Consider the following 19,856-nt stretch of genomic DNA (forward strand, 5'->3'; position numbering starts at 1 on the left):
TTGTTATCTGCCAAGTAGGCCCACCGGCCGGTTGCTGATTAACTTTCCTATCTGAGCCCTGCTGTAGTTTTGCTATTGGCTGCTGTTCGTATCGGGTTTATCACTGATATCTAAATGCCCTTTACCTGGCAGTGTTGGACTCAACAAGGTCAAAATTGAAGCAGAAAAATAAACTGTCGTAAAAATTCATCAGCTGGATAAAAGCTAAAAGAAAATAAAACTACTGCACAGCTTTATAGAGGGAATTACATGTCAAAATGATCTTTATATTAATAAAGGGGACTAATTATGCTATTTTCCTGCTTTGTTTTATTCTCTGACTCTACTAAAGCAGATCCGCATGACTTCGAAGTCTATGACAATGTGTATTTTTTAGGGCTGGGCAACGATTAAAAGTTTTAATCTAATTAATCACATGATTTCCCAGATTAATCACGATTAATCGCATTTGTACGCAAAATCCAAAAATGAATTCAAAAGTAGTGTATAGCCTTTAGCATTTAGTTTTATTTTAAATGTGCTGCCATATGAAAGTGCCATAACATTTGTTGTGCAAACACACTTTTAACATCAGCATCTTTATGTAGTTTTTTTTTTTACAATTGGCAGCTATGAATCTGAGCGAGTGGCCATGACTTGTGGAGTCCCCCAGGGGTCAATTCTAGGACCTCTTCTGTTTAACTTGTATATGCTCCCTTTGGGTCAGATATTGCAGAACTTTAACATCAATTATCACAGTTATGCAGACGATACACAACTTTATGTGTCTCTGTCACCGGACGACTGCAGCCCAGCAGACGTACTGTGTCAGTGTCTGGAGGAAGTAAACACCTGGATGAGAGAGAATTTTCTACAATTAAATGAAGACAAAACTGAGATCATTCTGTTTGGTAGCAAAGAGAAGAGGTTCAGCGTTGGTAAATATCTTGAGAGTTTGTTGTGAATTAAACTAAACTGAACCCGCTTCGGTGGCAGGTTTCAATCAGGTGTTGTTGATATTTGGATCACATAAAAACACTCCACAGGCACACGGGTGTCTTCAGGATGTCAGACTGATTAAAGTTGCTTAGTGGGCCGAGCAATATGCTGAAATTAAAGTCAAGTCAAGTCGCTTCCATATATTAATAACTGTAATAAAGGTGTTTTATATCACATTGTAACAGGCGCAGTGGATTTAAAGAGTCTGACCCTATCAGAAACCGACTGAAATCACCTGCGATGATTCAGTTCCCGTGATGAATCTTCACAGAGAAGAATTACGCAACACAATAAATCAAAAGCAGGTTTTCTAAAATATTTACACAAAAATTGCAAACTTTCAAGTACACATGAACATCCACTACATCTGCATTCAAAAGAAATACACTATTATTATACAGAAAACACAATTTGATTTTCAAACTAACGAACAACAAAACAACTCGATAAACAGAATATTATAAATGTCCTCACAGTCTGCAGCATTGTACAGTAAAGCGTTCTCATGTGCCATTGATGCAGTCTGCTCATGTTAGCTTAGAATTAGTGTCTCTTCTCCTCATTACATTTTGATTAATTCAAAAGTGCCGAAAGTGCCGACTATTCCTTCATATTAAGCTGCAAACAGAATTGGAAATGCTTGTGAAGAATGCATTAAGATGTGAAATACATCGATGCCCGATCCATCCTACTGATGGAAGATGATTTAAAAAGAAAAAAAGGTGTTATTCTGTCATACTAAAGAGCAGCTGTGGGGAATTATGTGGTGTCCATCAGCGACAGGTTGATTTTAAAAGGTTCTCTATAAGCTTCTCTACGTTCACTACACTGAGTGCATACTTTATGTGACACACTTATATATCACAGTAAAGAAAGTTAAACCATAGTGTGACATAGATACGTAGGGACTGAGAGGACTGAGAAAAGCAGCTGCTTTATGAATCCTGAGTGTCTTTATCTTCTGTAAACATGCAGTTCGTTTTCACATCTTGGGCAGGAGTGGTGAACGTCTTGCAGGGAACGCACCATTAATGGGATCAGACAGAAGCCACAGATCAACCTGAAACACAGAGGCACAGATTAGGCTGCGGAAGCCGGTTTAGCATCTTAAAGGGATAGTTCGCCTCTTTTGACATGAAGCTGTATGACATCGCATATCAGCAACATCATTTCTGAACATCTTCTTACCCCCTGCTGCGTCCTGTGAGCAGAGTTCCAGCCTCGTTTTGGTGTTGATGAAGGTAGCCGGCTAGTTGGCTGGGGTTTCAAAAATAAAGCATTTTGCTTCTCAAAACAATATGCGTTCAAAAGAGTAATACATTTGCATCACAAAATCGTTCTCCAGGAAAAAGTCAGACCCAATGTTCCCTCTAAGCTGCTCGCACATTCTCAGCGCACAAGAAAATCTATGCAGCGCATAAAATAAAATTCACCGTAAATGTATTCATTAATATCTAATACCAGACCTAATCTAACCTAATTAATTAGACCAATAATGTGTTTTTCTGTACCATTTTTCAATGTAACGCAGTGAGTGACAGGTGTTCAGCCAATGATACGGTACAGTTTACTTATGATATGCAGCCAATCAGAGCATTGATAGTGCTTGCATATGTGTCCTGCCCATACGCGCCGTGCAGGTTAGCTAGCTAACAACAGTGCGGCGGAGTTAGGAGTTAAGAGACGCCCCTTATCATGGCGAAACGAACAGGCAGTGCCAGCGACACATCCCTGAACCAAGCCAAAGTAAAAAATAAATGCGGTTCTTTTAGGATGGAATGGCTGTCTGAGTAAATAGAAGAACAATCGGTGAAACTGGGTGAAATTTTCTTTTTCGAGTGAGAAAGGTCTACTCTGCAAAACATGCAGGCTGCAAGCATGACTCTCACATATAACCTATAACATACTACACATCTCATGAACAACAACATTTTTGTCTTTTTCATTATAAGTGGGCCAAATCGCTTATATTAAAAGTAAACTGATGAAAATTGATGTTGTGATTTGATTATTTTAATAAGCCATGTAACTTGCTATGATCACAATCACTTGGCCCTATTTTCTCTCCCTTCGTATCACTGCCTGCTGTGTAGACCGTGCAGACCGAAGTGCAGACCGAGCAGCAAACACCGTAACAGGCGCGGCTGTCGGCAGGTGGCAGCAGGCAGTGATACGAAGGGAGAGAAAATAGTGCCAAGCGATTGTGAGGTCTGAGTTTTTCCTAGAGAACGATTTTGTGATGCAAATGTATTACTCTGTTGAATGCACATTGTTTTGAGAAGCAAAACGCTTTATTTTCAGGACCCCAACTAGCTGGACTACCTTCATCAACACCAAAACGAGGCTGGAACTCTGCTCACAGGACGCAGCAGGGGGTAAGAAGATGTTCATAAATGATGTTGCTGATATGGGATGTCATACAGCTTCATGTCAAAAGAGGCGAACTATCCCTTTAAATCCTCGTCTGTGTGTGTGCTCTCACCCCATCAATGCAAGAAGGGCACACGTGCACCAAGCCGTACTTCCAGGCACATATGTGACCTTACTGGTGACAAAGTGCTGGCATTGTGTGCAGCGGACATAACCAGGAATGTCCCTCAGAAATTGTACATTGATGGCGATGGGCTGTGGCTGAGACACGACTGCTACCGTCTGAGTTTGTCCCCTTCTGTTGCCGACTGCCATTTAGAAGAAAAGGAAAGGAGACAAAGTGTGAAATACAAACGAGTTATAAGGAAACACAATAAGTAGTAGTTATAGTTGTGGGTGGAACAGGGAGAACTGGATACTTTGCGTGATTGGGTGGACTGTGACCACAGAGCTTTGGGTTGGTGGGATTACAACCGGCACAGAAGGTGGAGTCAGGACAGGAAAAAGATCTTGCTGGACTATAAACAGGAAAAAAAAAAGAGATGTACTGAGTTTAGTGGCCATTTGTCCATAAAAAAACAAATTCAACTTAAACCAAACAAAATTAAAAGACCACTGATGCACCATGGGGGATGTGGTTTAACGCAAGCAAAAGAAAATGAATGTCCAAAAATTAATTCTTGCGTTTTCTGATGATTTATTTCCAAACAATAAAACAAACAAAAGAACAAAGAAAACCTGCTGCTCTCCCTTTCCCTGTTAAAAACCATCGGCCCACCCCGGTGCATGCTGGTACTCCAGGTGCCCAGTGTGACCCAATTAGCAAAATATTCTAGACAAACAACTAACAAAGAATATTTGCAAAAAGAAATCTAATCTAAATAAAGCACTGAAATTAATCAAATAAAGTTACTCATAATTAGTTAATTAAATTTACAACTAGAACCAAAAAACAAAAACTAACTCTACAAATAGCTCCTACACTGAGAAACATTTATCTTAAAAATGCTCTTTTACATGTAAAAATGCAGGATAAAAAAATAATGTCTCAAATCAGAGCAATGAAAATACAGTGGAAATAATTTATGTTATGTTAATTGTACACTACATCTGCTCGTGTGTTTTGGTTTGATAAAGTTTAGTTTTCCCCCCATTTATGTATCGTTCTGCTTCCTTTGGAAGATGTTTCAATGGTTTCAGGTGGAATGGGTAATAAGAAAGTTAACTTTTTAGCAAACTGAGACCTACTTAATGTTATCATACTCTGATTAACTGGTCCAAAAGGGGAAAGAAATCAGCCACATCCTCCCTTACCTGCGTCTCCATAAGCGGGAGGGGGAGTTGAGGGGGAAAACAAGGAGTTGTTGTAGTCAGGGGGAGGGGACAAGTCAATTTGCCTTGTTGCTTGAGCAGCAGGGAGGCGACTTGTCTCATCATATGACGGGGGTTCCATCAGGAAATCATCCAGTCAAAGAGAAAGCTGCTGATAACAGGGAGGCAGATGGAGGTTAAGATCAGAGCAAGACCGAAGCGAAGCAAGTCGAAATATTTCCAAAGTGTTCCTCCTCTTGTAATTAAAAAACACCAGTGCTTACTTATAAGACATTTAAATTCCACTTGATGAACTAAGGAGTTAGTTAACAAGTTATCTCAACAACTAGTCAACATAATATGCTGGAATTTGGTTAAAAATTAAACCCCAAAGGAAACGGTGAGCTTGTTTTAGGGGTGGAATCAGAACTGAGGGCTATAACTTCTGACTGAAGGTTGTGTGTTATTTGTCTGGATTCAAATGCAGAGTTTCTAGAAGAAAAAAAAACAATATTGAGAAATTAAACTCTGTTACTTTAAATGTTTAGATTTATATTTAGACACGAAAGGCTTTAGGGTTACTTGTGGGGTTTTCAGGTTACGGTTACCCGCATACTAATGATATCTGCATTGTGCTTGGAACGAAGAAGAGTTATATCATAACATGCACTATACTGCCAAAAGTATTCGCTCATCTGCCTTTACACGCATGAATTTAAAGGGACAGTTCGCCTCTTTTGACATGAAGCTGTATAACATCCCATATCAGCAGCATCATTTCTGAACATCTTCTTACCCCCTGCTGCGTCCTGTGAGCAGAGTTCCAGCCTCGTTTTGGTGCTGATGAAGGTAGTCCGGCTAGTTGGCTGGGGTTTAAAAAATAAAGCGTTTTGCTTCTCAAAACAATATGCGTTCAACAGAGTAATACATTTGCATCACAAAATGGTTCTCCAGGAAAAAGTCAGACCTCACAATCGCTTGGCCCTATTTTCTCTCCCTTCGTATCACTGCCTGCTGCCGCCTGCCGACAGCCGCGCCTGTTACGGTGTTTGCTGCTCGGTCTGCACTTCGGTCTGCACGGTCTACACAGCAGGCAGTGATACGAAGGGAGAGAAAATAGGGCCAAGAGATTGTGAGGTCTGACTTTTTCCTGGAGAACCATTTTGTGATGCAAATGTATTACTCTGTTGAACGCATATTGTTTTGAGAAGCAAAACGCTTTATTTTTTAAACCCCAGCCAACTAGCCGGACTACCTTCATCAGCACCAAAACGAGGCTGGAACTCTGCTCACAGGACGCAGCAGGGGGTAAGAAGATGTTCATAAATGATGTTGCTGATATGGGACGTTATACAGCTTCATGTCAAAAGAGGCGAACTGTCCCTTTAAGTGACATCCCATGAGCTTTGGTTACACTGTGAATGGCCCCTCTGTAGTTGTAATGTGAGTGATAACATCAAAAAGTCAACATCACACACCCATGACGGCTACAAAAGGGAGTGACACCGGGACAATGGGAGTCAGCGTGGATAAATTAAAGCAGCTAGTTTCAACTGATGTATCATCATGTCACATGAAACACTCTGAATTCTCACCAGGACACTAGTAATAGAAAGGAAACTACACAAATTATGCCTTTGTTTTACATATATCAACCTTATTTTTCCACAAAAAAATACAAACAAAGAGTTTCACTAGTTTTCTAGTACCAGATCCTGTGTAGAATGAGAGCTATTTAGATACAACAGAGTCAGGCATAACATCAGATGAAAATAGTTTTACTCTTATTGGACTATTGACCTTTTAAATAGGTCCTTTTAAAAACAAAATGAAAAAATCAGCCGTAACAGCGGTGAAACGCCCCCATCAAATGCAGCTCATTCTCACATGGGGCTCTGCTCTTACGTAAACAAAACGCATCCGAGCCTCAGCGTCTGATCCAAACTGGCACAGACTTGCTTCCTCCATATATATACATGTGTACATACTCACCAAATACTGCCTCCAAACAGCAGGGTGGGTCTTTATCCGCTAATCAAACAGTATGGTGTGCGATTTGTAAGAGCCATGAACCTACCTGGGACAAAGAAGGAAGCACGGCTGGGAGTAGAAACACGTACAATGTTGATGTCAACTGTGACATTACAACCTGTTAAACCTGTTCCCGTCAGCAATTGGAAGCATTTCACTTATCACACACTAAAAACCAGCCCTCCCAGTTCATTCTAGCGTGGAGTCATCTGCACCACCGGCTTCCTTCACAGGTTTAACCCTGTTAGTGGCACATATTCCATCTGGTTTTTCATTTTTAAATTTTTTATTTCACAAGTTATCCTTCACAGAGTGATGATTTTACTTTGAGCTCTCAGTAATTACATAATTAAGTACACAATAATTAAGTTTCTTGTGTTTTCTGATGGACCAAGCAATTACTCAAATGTTACAGTAACAAACAAAAAAAGAAAACAAACAATTAGTTTAAAAATGAGCTCCATCTTAATATAAATATCAGTGAAATGTTTCATTTTTCATCTTCCTTGCTTTACTTGTTCAATGTTTAAGGACCACAACTATAAAGTATCAACAGATATGTGCAATAAATGTACAAAATGTTGTGATCGCATGCTGAAAAACAAATGAATTGAATTTAGAGCCTGTGACACTTTAACATCATAGTAAAGTGTAGCCATCTTGTGGTGAAAAAAGGCAGATATAGAGGTTGAAACTGTTGTTTCATGTACAAAAATATTTGATATTTAACCATAAAAATGCTCAGTTTAAAGATATTTATGATGTGGAAGTTATGGTCTTGTACGCATGTCCTTCTGATGCCTGAATACGTGTTAATTCCTTTACAAGTGCAATCCATTCATCAATCAGAGGTTTTGTATTCTTTCCAGGTATTATATATATATATTATATATAGTTTCCTCTTTTTTCTGAAACCGAGGAGCTGTAAATAATTATCCATGTTTTTTTTTGTTTTTTTTCCCCCCAACTTCCTTTTATTTAAATTTTTTTTGTCACATTACACATGAAACATTTCTATATTAAACACCAGGGGATAAAAGAGGTCACAATAAAATATTCAAGTGTTCACAGATATCAACAGTCTTAATCGCTTTCTGGTTGTTTGAGAATTTAATGGAGGTCATGCACTGCCTGAGCTCACCGAGAAAGGCAAGATAAGATGTTTGTTTTTTTTTCATGAATTTACATTTATGGATTTTAAATTTTGCCATTAAAACGATGAGGTTGACAATAAAAGTTATGTTGGCTTTTTCTTTGGTTTTGTTAAAGTCAGGGAGCACAAAACAATACACTCCTCCAAGATAAATTAAACTCATTATCAATATTGTTAGCGATAAAGTTATAGATATCACTCCACAGTCTTTGGACAACAGGGCAGTGCCAAAAGAAATGGGAAACAGTTTCAGTATGTATAGAACAGAAAGTACATTTCACATCAATGTCTTTTTTGAATCTTTTAACAATATGATCATTGGATGGATAAAATCTGAATTAACTTAAATGAAACTTCTGACTTTATTGGTTAACAGGTATCGGTTGGGTAAGAGCCAGATCTTATTCCAGTCTGTAAATATCAATGTTACAGTTCAGTATTTGTAGCACACGCGTGCACGTAAACACGTTCATGCGACATCGTGCGCTCAGAAATTCACAAACTCTTCCACACGCATGCACGCACGCACATGCACTCACAACGGCCTCCAGATCAGGGATGGGCAAAGAGGGCCAACGTTTTTTCAGCACTATCATTGTAGGGCCACATGACCACGCACTTCGAATAATTGGATATGAAAGACGCTACAAATGATTCTCAATAAGAACACATTTTATATGAATTTATATCTGTATGTTTATTGCACCAACATACAACTATTTTCTGCATATAAATGCATTTTAACACGTCCTTAATAAGCAACAACGACAAAACATTTGCTTAAAAAAAGTGCAAAAAGGAATTTGAACTCCTTCATGACAAAGAACAAAACTGATTGCAAATAGCTCACATTCAATAATGGCAGAAAACTAGACCACAGAGGCCCAACATTAATTGAACCTATTGAGAGAGCTGTGGTTTGGCCTGCTGGCTCACAATGGATTGGATGTCAATGTCAATTTTTGTGGTCCCAATGCGCATCAAATGAATCAGAGTATCATCGGTGAGTCTGTTTCTCTCTTTGGATTTGATGTGAAATCCATTTTGGCTGAAAAATGCGATTTTCTCGGTCGAGTTTTCTCTTTTTGCCACTGCTAGTGGCCATGGCTCTTGACTTTCCTATTCGCTGTGGCGGAAAGCGCCCGGGCCCCGCTATTGTTTGCGTATGGCGCGCCCTCTATCGGTCAACAGTATAATTACAAGTTTTTTGTGTTTTTTTGTTTTGTTTTTTTAATTATTAAATTATTATTGATCTATTTGCGGGCCGTACTGAGTGAGGACGAGGGCCGTGTGCGGCCCCCGGGCCGCCAGTTGCCCATCCCTGATCCAGATGCTCCAAAAGGCTGATGGAGCACTAGTGGGACCTGCTTGTTGGGTTTAAAGGGGAAAAACTGAGATCAGCGTGACACAAGAGTGGAGTCTTAGTAAGTGAACCTGCTGGGTTCTGGAAATAACTAAAATAATGTTGACTCCTTGGCAGGAATAAAGATCTCTGCAGCTCTTTCATCCAGAGGATCTATAGAAGCATTCACGTGTTTGGAACATAGCAGAGGGTGTGTTCTTACTAAAGTCTCTGAGATGTTTAAAGTTCAGATTAATATCTGAGCCGAGACGCAGAAACGTTACACAACACGATGCAGAGCTGCTCTTTTATGACATGTTGGAGGTCTTAGATTTTCTTTAAAATGAATTTGATTAAACAGGACAAATAGGGGGTTGAATGTTTAAAGCACCTTGTTCCATAATTTTGTCCATATCTGTAAGTGTTTCTCAAAACTTTCTTCACGATTTCTGTCGATTTCCATCATTCCTCCTGAAAAGTTGTTGCCTTGTGAAAACAACAAACTTCCAACATGGGAAATCTGTCATTTGAGCACTTTATAGTCTGTAGTCTACTGTTTGTCTTTTATTTTTTATTCTTTTACAGTGGAGGCTTTACCAACCATCGGTGAGGTGGAACTGTACTGAAAATACAGAGAAGTCAAAGTTACATTTTATATCCCCAGGTTCTTTTAATTCTGAAAAGTAACATTTCAGACAGGGTAGCGAATGCTGAACCACCAGATGGCGCCACATAGCTAAAAGCCGTCTGATCTGAGTGTCGATCTTTATGAGCTCGTCATACATGTTAAAGCCTGGTGAAGATTTATTTTTATGTCTGATCTTTCACAATGTTATGGCACGATCAGAGAAAATAAATAAAAATAAATCAGATCATTTGTAGCCATTACAATAAAACCTTTGCTTCTCAATCACCACTGATCAGATCAGTTCTAACCCACTTCAGTGCCAGAAGTTCTCCGGATGGGCAGGCTCTCCTGCTTTATTTGTAAACTCACACAGATTATGTCTCCAGTTAAGGTCATATCTTAAGGTCACGTCACTGGGAAGAAGCTCAAAGTCTTCCCAGAAAAATTAAACTCACACAGCTGATGACCATCAAGGCTTTTGATGATTTTGTACTTTTAAGACCACCACTCAGTGGGGTCACATGGCACTGAAAGGATCGGATTATTGGCTAAATTACAATCAGACTGAGTTATTAAGTGCATGTAGACACCTTAATCTGACTAAGAATTGGATCGGATGGGATTCAGACCCCGAGATAACTGGGTTGAAAGTCACTCTAAACCTGCTTGTAGACGCTGAAGCACGTGGTGAATCAGACTTTGCGTTCTGCGCATGCTCCAGATGTTTTCCCGGGGTCGTGACCCGGAAGTCAAAGGAGACGATATTCCTGTTGTTGTCGCCGTCAGAAAGAAACAAACAACGCGATGGAGAATGCTCCGTTGGGCATCGAGTTTGTGCAACAAGCAGCTCATCACAGACCAAATGTAGAGGGACGTAGCTTCATCTGGCTCTGCGTTCTCCATCTTTCTCCAACGCCTGAGTTTGTTGTTGTTGTTGGTGGTGAAGAGGTCAACAGGAAGTGGCTCTATTAGCAACAGCTGGAATGGGTACAGCGCCACCTATCATACCGGGGTATGACACGCTTTGTGCCTCTGATCCCATTCATTCACCGCCAGATATCCAAGGAGAATTACCCTCGCTCAGCTCAGTCTGATTGTAATTTAGCCAATAATCTGATCCCATTCATTCACGTGCTCCCACTGATAATTAGGGTGTTTTTGTTTTTAAAAATAAATAAATCAGGCTTCTTAAAGACTTTTTTTAAAGAAAGGAAAAAAATAAATAAAAAAAATAATATGAATCAAAATGTATAATTCAGAAATGAACACATTAAAATAGATCCACTGGTAATTAGGTTGTTTTTAAATAAAGAAAGGAAAAAAATGTATAATAATTGTACTCACTACCCCATCCCCCTTTAAGGACTACGGATGGAAAATAGCACTCCTGCGAAATCCGATGTAACCATCTTGTTGTTGTTGTTCATGAAATAGCAATGATTTGTGGTATTGCATGCTGTCCTTTAAATAAACTCATTCATTCACCGCCATATATGCAGGGATAATTACCCTTGCTCAACTCAATCTTATTGTAATTTAGCCAATAATCTGATCCTTTCAGTGCCATGTGACCCCACTGAGTCACTCAGCAGTCCCTTCTCAAATAATCAGGCCATCTTAAAAATCAAAGATTCACTCTTTTAATAGCATTACTGTTAAGAAAAAACAAGAAAAAAAAAAGACAGGAGAGTCCCAGTGCTCGGTGCAGACCAGCAGGGGATCACAGCGAGGTGATCAGTTACAGAGCCGAGGCGGTGCGGCTCGTCCCGTCTCCGTGGCGTGAATGATATCTCCTGGCTGCTGCCCTCTTGTTCCTCTGAGCTCCCGTCAGTCCGTCTGCAGCGTCGGTGTTCGGCACGGCACCTTCCGCCTCCGGCTGCTCCTCCTCGGCACTTTGAGCGGGCAAATCTTTCAGCCACTGCTGGTAGTAACCTCGGAAACCGTCTATTTGAACCAGATAGTTGTTTCTGGACTTGTACTGAGATTGAGAGAGAAGAGAGGCGACCAATGAGAGAGGAGGACCCTTCATGAACATTTGTATCACGCTGAAACGTCAAAACTTCTCTCAAGTGTGAAACCAAAAGCAGTGCGGTGAGGTTAGGTGGTGAAACGACTTTAAATTAAATTCTGTTTATTGTTCACGTGCCATGTTTTACCAGAGTCTTTTGCCCCCCCCCCCATCTTTTGCCCCCTCATTTTCTGACCTGGTTGTAGTTGGGAGGATACTGTGCAGCAAACTCCAGCTGTTTGATGATGACCTCATTAGGCCACACCCCCATTTCCCGCATGCTTCTAAGGATCCTTTTCAGGTAGACGTAATCCAGTCTCCGAGCCGCTTGGCCAATCAGAGCAGAGAACACGTGGACATTAGGTCGCAGTCTGGCGTCCTGCGTAACACACAAAGAGAAAGACTGTAAAGATGAGAGGCAGCCATCGAGCTCCAGCACATGATGCCGGCTTGGACAGCTGCTAACGTGGTTTGTGGCATTTTGTCATGATTCAAATAGAAGTTCAAACAGAATAGATTTTTTTTTTAAGCAGTCTATACAGACGGTGTTCATATTAAAACAAACACACAAAAAGGCCATGGCTGTGTTCGAAACCACATACTGATCCATCAGACAGTATGCAGAGTGTTTACCCACAATGCATTTCGCTCCTGCCCGAGCCGAAATCAGCCGGCCTGAAGCTGATTTCCCTTAAGCTCTAAACTCTGTAAACTTTAGCAACATGTGAAACATTTTCAGGTGAGAAAGTAGTCGTTTAGATCCCCAACGTGTTGAAAACCTGACAAAATACCGGCTGTTTACAATTTTGTTCCCACGAATTCGGCGCTACTAAAGCTAGCCGCAGTGAGCTAAAGCACTTCCGGTTATTTTCACAAAATAAAATACCCGTTGCCTTTTATCATAGGGAAAGCCATTACCATACAATTGGTGCTTTTGTTTTGAAAACAGGAAGTGAACCTACCCACGTTGTAGCTAGCTTGAAACTGCCGTTTTGACAGGAAATGACGATCAGCGACGTCACGTTACGTTGCATCTTGGGTAGTTTGAGTATGAGTAGTAACCTCATGATGCATACCCAACATTTCTGTGAATCTAGTATGCATCCGGGAACTTCTCGCTTACTAACTCAAAAAGTTTGTATGAGTAGTAGGAGAAGTATGCGGTTTGGAACACAGCCCATGACCATATGCAAGCTTTTACTGTCAGGATGTGCTCTTCATCACCTCTATGTCTTCCAGCAGCTGGAGGCCGTCCTTCTGCCGATCGCAGGCTAATGCAAGACATCCGAAGGTCTGCACGTTCACGTCCACGTTGCGTTGTCGCATCACGTGCAGCACGGCCTGCGAAGAGAAAGAGGAATCTCACCTGCGTGGACACACATTCATCTGGGTTACAAAAGATTTGCCCCATTTTAAACATTCCTAACTCAGAGGACCTTCATGTAAAAAGGGGCAGTGCTGACACCAACTGCCGACCACAAGCATGACTCTGGAGGTGCAGATTTCTCACAACAAGTAGAAACTAGAATCCTCAACAAATGTGACACATTTAATAATGTGACAGAGTAAAGTGTGGGCATGTGGAAATTAACAGGCTCAGCGTCTCATTCAGGCACAAGTAGATCCAACTACACAGCTGCTGGGTATTTTATTCAGTCCATGTGCTTTAATCCTGTGGTGATTAGGACCGTTTCAGCCTTATTCTTTCAATTTTAACCTCGAGAGGAAAAGAAAAGACGACTAAATAAATGGCCAATAAATATTTTATTGTGCATTAACGCAGTTTTTTTGTTTGTTTGTTTTTTTAAATCTTTTTTTATTATTATTTGGGGCTTTTGTGCCTTTAATGGATAGGAAAGTTCAGAGAAACCGGAAGCAGAGAGAGGGGGAACGACACGCAGCACAGGGCTGTCCGATGTGGGCCAGCTGCAGCGAGGACTATAGCCTCTGTACATGGGGCACCTGCTCAACCCACTACAACCACAAACCACCCCTGTTTTGTTATTTATTTTATTATTGTAAAAGTCTGTTGCTCACAGGCTTTTATTTTGTAAAAGTCTGTCGCTCACAGGCTTTTATTTTGTAAAAGTCTGTTGCTGTCTGCTGTGGAACAGGAAAAGAAAGTAATCGGTGGATCCACCAAACATGGAGAAGGGTACGGAACTTTTACTCGGCCATTTTCATTTTAAAGTTCTTCCAGACGGCGGAGTCGACAGAACCAAAGTCATCTGTAAACACTGCCAAGTTGAATTGTCTTCTCAGCGTAGTAGTTCCAGTCTAAAATATCACTTAAAGGCAAAACACACAACTGATAGCAGCAAGTCATTCAAGGAAACAGACAGTGGAGCGAGGCTTCTACAAAAAAACTACAGAAAGATGCTGATGTTAAAAGTGTGTTTGCACAACAAATGTTATGGCACTTTCATTCATATGGCAGCACATTTAAAATAAAGCTAAATGCTAAAAGCTATACACTACTTTTGGATTCATTTCTGGATTTCGCGTACAAATGCGATTAATCGTGATTAATCAGGGAAATCATGAGATTAATTAGATTAAACATTTTAATTGTTGCCCAGCCCTAATTTTCAATTTTTTGTTTTCACCGCAGGTCATAAAGAAAAAACAAACAATTAAAATGACTTTGTTGGCTTGCATTTTTGACAGGGTTGTTGCAGAGTGGCAGAAATGACGCCGACCAGTAACAAAGGTACATCATCATTATCATCATCATCATCATAATAACGGTCCTGTGTGGAAGCTAACCCTCGGTTTAGCTGCGCGTCATGCTGACTGCCCACCAGACGGCAGCATTTTCTGCAGACTCTCCCAGATTAAAGCAAAACTTTGGTTTAATTGGTCATTTAATAACTCTATATTTTGAGAAATAAATTGTTGTTTACTTCTCAGGAAAAACAAGGAGCTGATGTACACATACGGGTATTAAAACCCCAGATTCAATAAAGCTGTTTGTTCGTGGCAGCAGAGGATCTGAGGCACAAAGCAAGGCGTTTGAGTGTAAGGGAGGAGTTTCCAGACAGTCCATGAAAAAAAAAAATCTAAAAAGTAGTAAGATTGATAAGATCGTAATAGAGTAATAAGAATGACGGGGATGCTGTCTGATGTTTTGGTTTAAAGGCGGGATACTCTACTCGCAGTAGGCATGAATTTGTAATTTAGTTGAACTCACTTGAATGCCAATAAACCAACACAGCAAGAGGTTAAGTACCATTTTGTTTCAGAGTGATTTTGCGAGTGTGATCACCTTTGCGTCTTCTGGGTTTCTTGCTCTGGCCGCTCTGCGAATCGCGGAGTTAAAAAACGCCACGTCAAGCTTGACCCGATGGCGTTTGGCGGCCTTTAACAGCACCTGCAGAGACTGGGAGCCCGGCTCCATGGTGTCGGCCAGCAGAGTCAGAGTTCTGAGGTCTGGGCTGAGTCCGTCGGCTGCCATCTTCTCCAGGAAACCTTTCGCTCCACCGATGAGGGAAAGCCTGTCAGACGCTCCGTCTACGGTGCCGAGCGAGACCACTGCCCCTCTTTTCCCTTCAAACAGGTCCAGTAGGTTTGGGGCAGAAGAGTCGGCGGGTAACTCGACGGGTAGTGAGAAGTTTTCAGTTTGTCTGACTGGGATGAGCTGACTGGAGAGCTCCTCGCTGCCTCTGCCGTCCTGCTGATGGACACTGAGCGGATCAGGCTGGATAAACAACTGCTTCTCCAAAAGGTCGATGTCCATTACACCCTTGCACACGTCCCCTCTGTGCTGTCGCCTCTCGGAGTCGGTCTCCAGCAGAAGGTTAGCGGCCACGGCAGGATCCCCGATACCACAGTCCCTGGCAGCTCTCAGGAGCAGGTTGTGGTTCTTTGCGTCTGGAAGAATCCCCGAGCGCAACATCTGGCGCCACACCTGCAATGAACATAAAGACACGGAGTACGTTACATATTTTCATTCATGTGAGACGGTAAAACGATCTGCAGTTCTGTGTTGATTTATTTACATTACATTACATTACGGTCGTTTTGCAGATGCTTTTATCCAAAGCGACTTACAATAAGTGCGTTCAACATCGGTAGGCAAAAGAACTTCAGGTCACAAGAAATCATAAGTGCCTTTCCTTCCAAAACCAAACAGCTAAGAGAATAGCTAGTGCTAGAGTAAGTGCGATAAGTCAGGTACCGAGACAAATGGGAAGACAATTTAGAAAACAAAGACAATTTAGGAAACAAATTAGTGCGTAAGGAACTGGGAGGAAACAGGTGATGTCCTCAGAGGGCGGATCTGGGTAGTGTTTCCTGCAGAGATGGTTTTCAGCCTGCGGCCAAAGATGGGCAGCGACTCAGCTGTCCTGACATCAGTCGGGAGATCGTTCCACCATCGGGGGGTCAGAACAGAGAAAAGCCGTGACCGTGTCGATCGTGCGCAGGGACCCCTGAGAGACGGGGCAGCCAGGCGCCTGGTGGCCGCAGAGCGAAGTGGTCGGGCGGGGGTGTAGGGCTGGACCATAGCCTGGAGGTATGAAGGAGCTGTTCCTTCCACTGCCCTGTAGGGTCGCACCAGAGTCTGAAACTGGACCTCAGCCTGGAGGTATGAAGGAGCTGCTCCTTCCACTGCCCTGTAGCCAGCACCAGAGTCTGAAACTGGATGCTGCAGCTACAGGGAGCCGGTGTAGAGAGCGGAGAAGGGGAGTGGTGTGGGATAACTCGGGGAGGTTGAACACCAGACGAGCAGCAGCTTTCTGAACCAGCTCCAGAGGTCTGATGCAACATAACAATAATGAAATTACCACCACAGAAGGGTTCAAATCTAAAAAGAGGGAGAGATTGTAAGAGAAAATAGGGCCAAGCAATTGTGAGGTCTGACTTTTTCCTGGAGAACCATTTTGTGATGCAAATGTATTACTCTTTTGAACACATATTGTTCTGAGAAGCAAGACGCTTTATTTTTTAAACCCCAGCCAACTAGCCGGACTACCTTCATCAACACCAAAACGAGGCTGGAACTCTGCTCACAGGACGCAGCAGGGGGTAAGAAGATGTTCAGAAATGATGTTGCTGATATGGGATGTGGAAGTAGTGCCTTGCCACGGTTACGCGTGGCTTCCAGTCAGTCACCAAAGAGGTGTTTCTGAGCGCTCATTTACCTGTAAAGCCAGCCGGAACCCGGTTTCTTTGTCCTTCCAGCAGCCCATCAGCAGGTGGTGAAACGTCTCCGGAGTCACAGCATGGCCATTCTGCAGCATCTCCTGCAAACATATAAAAAAAAATATCCTTAGACGACAGCATGGAGGCCCAACCTGTCTCTAACTCGTACTGGAGGAGGCGGGTGTCCCACCCTGAACGTCTGAATACAGGCTTGAAGGTGGTTGGTGACGGCGTGAGCCTTGAGGAGCGCGTGGTACGTGATGGTGCTCAGCGGGTGGTTCCTGCGACGCAGCTCCTGTTCCAGTTTCAGAGCTTGCTGAAGCCCAGCTTGCTTCGAGGGGGACTCGGCGCAGGCGTTGAACAGCGCGGTGTAGGTGGCGTCTGAAGCCTCCAGGCCTCGCTTCTTCATCTGGGAGGAATTGCAGAGATAATGATAATAATGTTACTGAGGAGGACAGGGGTCTGGTCCCAAGACTCACAATCAAAATGTTCTTACATCATTGTAGAGTCTGAAGGCCTTTTTCAGATGTCCAGCTCGACCACAGCCTCCAATCAGGACCGAGTAGTTGAACTCCTCTGGCTGCAGCCTCTCCCCCTGCAGCATGTCTCTGCTGAACACATCCAGCGCCTCCTGCAGCTGTTCAGAGGACCAGATGCGTTCAGAAACACACAAAGATGGAAAAGGAAGAAAGCAGGAGGGATAAAATATATAAACAGTAGGAATGGGCGAGTTAACTCGTTATTATTGCGTTAACTCACTAATTATTTAACGCCGATAAATATTTTATCGCGGATTAACGCAGGTTTTATTTATTTTTAATAAAAATAAAAATAAAAAATTTGGCCGAGAGAGGGGGAACAACACGCAGCACAGGACCGTCCGATGCAGGACTCGAACCGGGGCCAGCTGCAGCGAGGACTATAGCCTCTGTACATGGGGCGCCTGCTCAACCCACTACGCCACAGACCACCCCTGTTTTATTATTATTTTATTTTGTAAAAGTCTGTTGCTCACAGGCTTTTATTTTGTAAAAGTCTGCTGCTGTCTGCTGCGGAACAGGAAAAGAAAGTAATCGGCGGATCCACCAAACATGGAGAAGGGTACGGAACTTTTACTCGGCCATTTTCATTTTAAAGTTCTTCCAGACGGCGGAGTCGACAGAACCAAAGTCATCTGTAAACACAGCCAAGTTGAATTGTCTTCTCAGCGTAGTAGTTCCAGTCTAAAATATCACTTAAAGGCAAAACACACAACTGATAGCAGCAAGTCATTCAAGGAAACAGACAGTGGAGCGAGGCTTCTACATAAAAACTACAGAAAGATGCTGATGTTAAAAGTGTGTTTGCACAACAAATGTTATGGCACTTTCATTCATATGGCAGCACATTTAAAATAAAACTAAATGCTAAAAGATATACACTACTTTTGGATTCATTTTTGGATTCTGCGTACAAATGCGATTAATCGTGATTAATCATGGAAATCATGTGATTAATTAGATTAAACATTTTAAATCGTTGCCCAGCCCTATAATAAATAGCTGAGTGGGACTGACCTTATTCTCTTTGATCAGCTTCTTGCACTGTAAGAAGTACCAGTAGGGAGTGTTTCTCCTTCCAGACCTCCTGGGAGGTCTGCTCAGGTCCTCCTCCTCCTCCACTGCTGCATATTCTCGGTATTTCAGGTCCTGAATGCCTGGGCTGCTTTTCTTGAACGACCTCCTGGAGGCCATGTCTGCGGACATGGAGCCCAGGTTGTCCCCGTCAGGTGGGTCCGAGGGACAGCCCGACGTTTCCGCATCTTTTCTGGAGGACACAAACCTGGAACTGGGAGCCGCGGGGAGCCGCGAGGGAGCCGGCGTGAAGACCCAGCATGACCGGTGTTGGGACAAGTCCAGACCCCCGGGCAGAGTGAGGGGGCTTGAGGACTTACTCGCCGTTGAAAAGATGGACAACCTGGAAACGGATACTTTTCTCCCATTTCTCACGCAGGAACAGGCGACGAACGACAACATATTTATGGGTTTGATCGGATTTAACCGAACATGGAGAATCTCCTCACCTGTAACTAATTATTACATTGATAAAACTAAAAAATGTCTGCTTGGAGGGTAGCTAAACTCAGCTAAACTGTTTGTAGCCTTATGAGATGAACCACGATGCGTCAATGACACAGACCCGCCAAGACATGAATAACAGATGTCAGACCAAAGTTATAAAGCACGCCGATACAGCCATTAAAGTCATATAGAGTGGTCAGTTAAATACAGGACATGGAATAAAAATAACATGGTTTTATACTTTGTCGCATAAATGATGGAAAAGGCTTAATCAACTTCACTTGTCCTGGAACTCTCTGATCGACTACATCGGTGAGCGATTCTTCCTCCTGTGCCGTCAAATCACCACATTACTGCCCCCTGCTGGTCGAGGTTAGATAAATATAGATTAACCTTTAAAGGGATAGTTCGCCTCTTTTGACATGAAGCTGTATGACATCCCATATTTACGGAAGCCCTAAACAGCCAAATACGACGATTTTTAATTTTTTTTTTTTCAAACAGTTTTTTCTCACAAATTGTGTGCAAACATGTGCCATCCACAGATGGTTTGAGGATTCATTGTCCCATCTATATGCATGTTTAAAGTTAAAATCTGTGGATTATTTGAATAGCTCAGTGTTGAATGTAGAATAACAGAGTAGCTATGTTTACACACGGCACTAGGCCCCCGTTAAATATAAAACACAATTGTATGCCATATAAATAGTAGGGGGGTCCCTGCTCCAACTCTCCATCAGTTTGGGGGTCCCTGGCCTGAAAAACGTTGAAGACCCCTGAGTTAAAAAGGTTAGTTCGCCTCTTTTGACATGAAGCTGTATGACATCCCATAT

The 19,856-nt window shown here is 42.2% G+C and overlaps 2 protein-coding genes across 5 annotated transcripts; both read right to left on the reverse strand.

Moving 5' to 3' along the window:
- Window positions 1–1,112: 1,112 nt before the first annotated feature.
- On the reverse strand, window positions 1,113–6,790 carry LOC142379190 (lipopolysaccharide-induced tumor necrosis factor-alpha factor homolog). Of its 4 annotated transcripts, none has more exons than XM_075464326.1 (5): window positions 6,737–6,790; window positions 4,663–4,831; window positions 3,768–3,866; window positions 3,461–3,656; window positions 1,113–2,038 (listed from the first exon to the last, which is right to left on the reverse strand). In XM_075464326.1, exons 2-5 carry the CDS (start codon window positions 4,799–4,801, stop codon window positions 1,933–1,935), a joined length of 540 nt encoding a protein of 179 aa, XP_075320441.1. In that variant the 5' UTR covers window positions 4,802–4,831; window positions 6,737–6,790; the 3' UTR covers window positions 1,113–1,932. The 4 variants fall into 4 exon arrangements, with proteins under 4 accessions (XP_075320441.1, XP_075320442.1, XP_075320439.1 ...); XM_075464327.1 differs by having other exon boundaries at window positions 4,663–4,828; window positions 6,737–6,789; XM_075464324.1 differs by having other exon boundaries at window positions 4,663–4,828; window positions 6,652–6,764.
- A 4,640-nt stretch (window positions 6,791–11,430) lies between these two features.
- ptcd1 (pentatricopeptide repeat domain 1) lies at window positions 11,431–19,164 on the reverse strand. The gene is made up of 8 exons (XM_075462516.1): window positions 18,520–19,164; window positions 17,460–17,600; window positions 17,154–17,372; window positions 16,963–17,064; window positions 15,087–15,728; window positions 13,046–13,162; window positions 12,018–12,200; window positions 11,431–11,791 (listed from the first exon to the last, which is right to left on the reverse strand). Exons 1-8 carry the CDS (start codon window positions 18,976–18,978, stop codon window positions 11,552–11,554), a joined length of 2,103 nt encoding a protein of 700 aa, XP_075318631.1. The 5' UTR covers window positions 18,979–19,164; the 3' UTR covers window positions 11,431–11,551.
- Window positions 19,165–19,856: the final 692 nt, after the last annotated feature.

The sequence above is a fragment of the Odontesthes bonariensis genome, chromosome 4, assembly GCF_027942865.1.
Source record: "Odontesthes bonariensis isolate fOdoBon6 chromosome 4, fOdoBon6.hap1, whole genome shotgun sequence".
Classification (NCBI taxonomy): Eukaryota; Metazoa; Chordata; class Actinopteri; order Atheriniformes; family Atherinopsidae; genus Odontesthes; species Odontesthes bonariensis.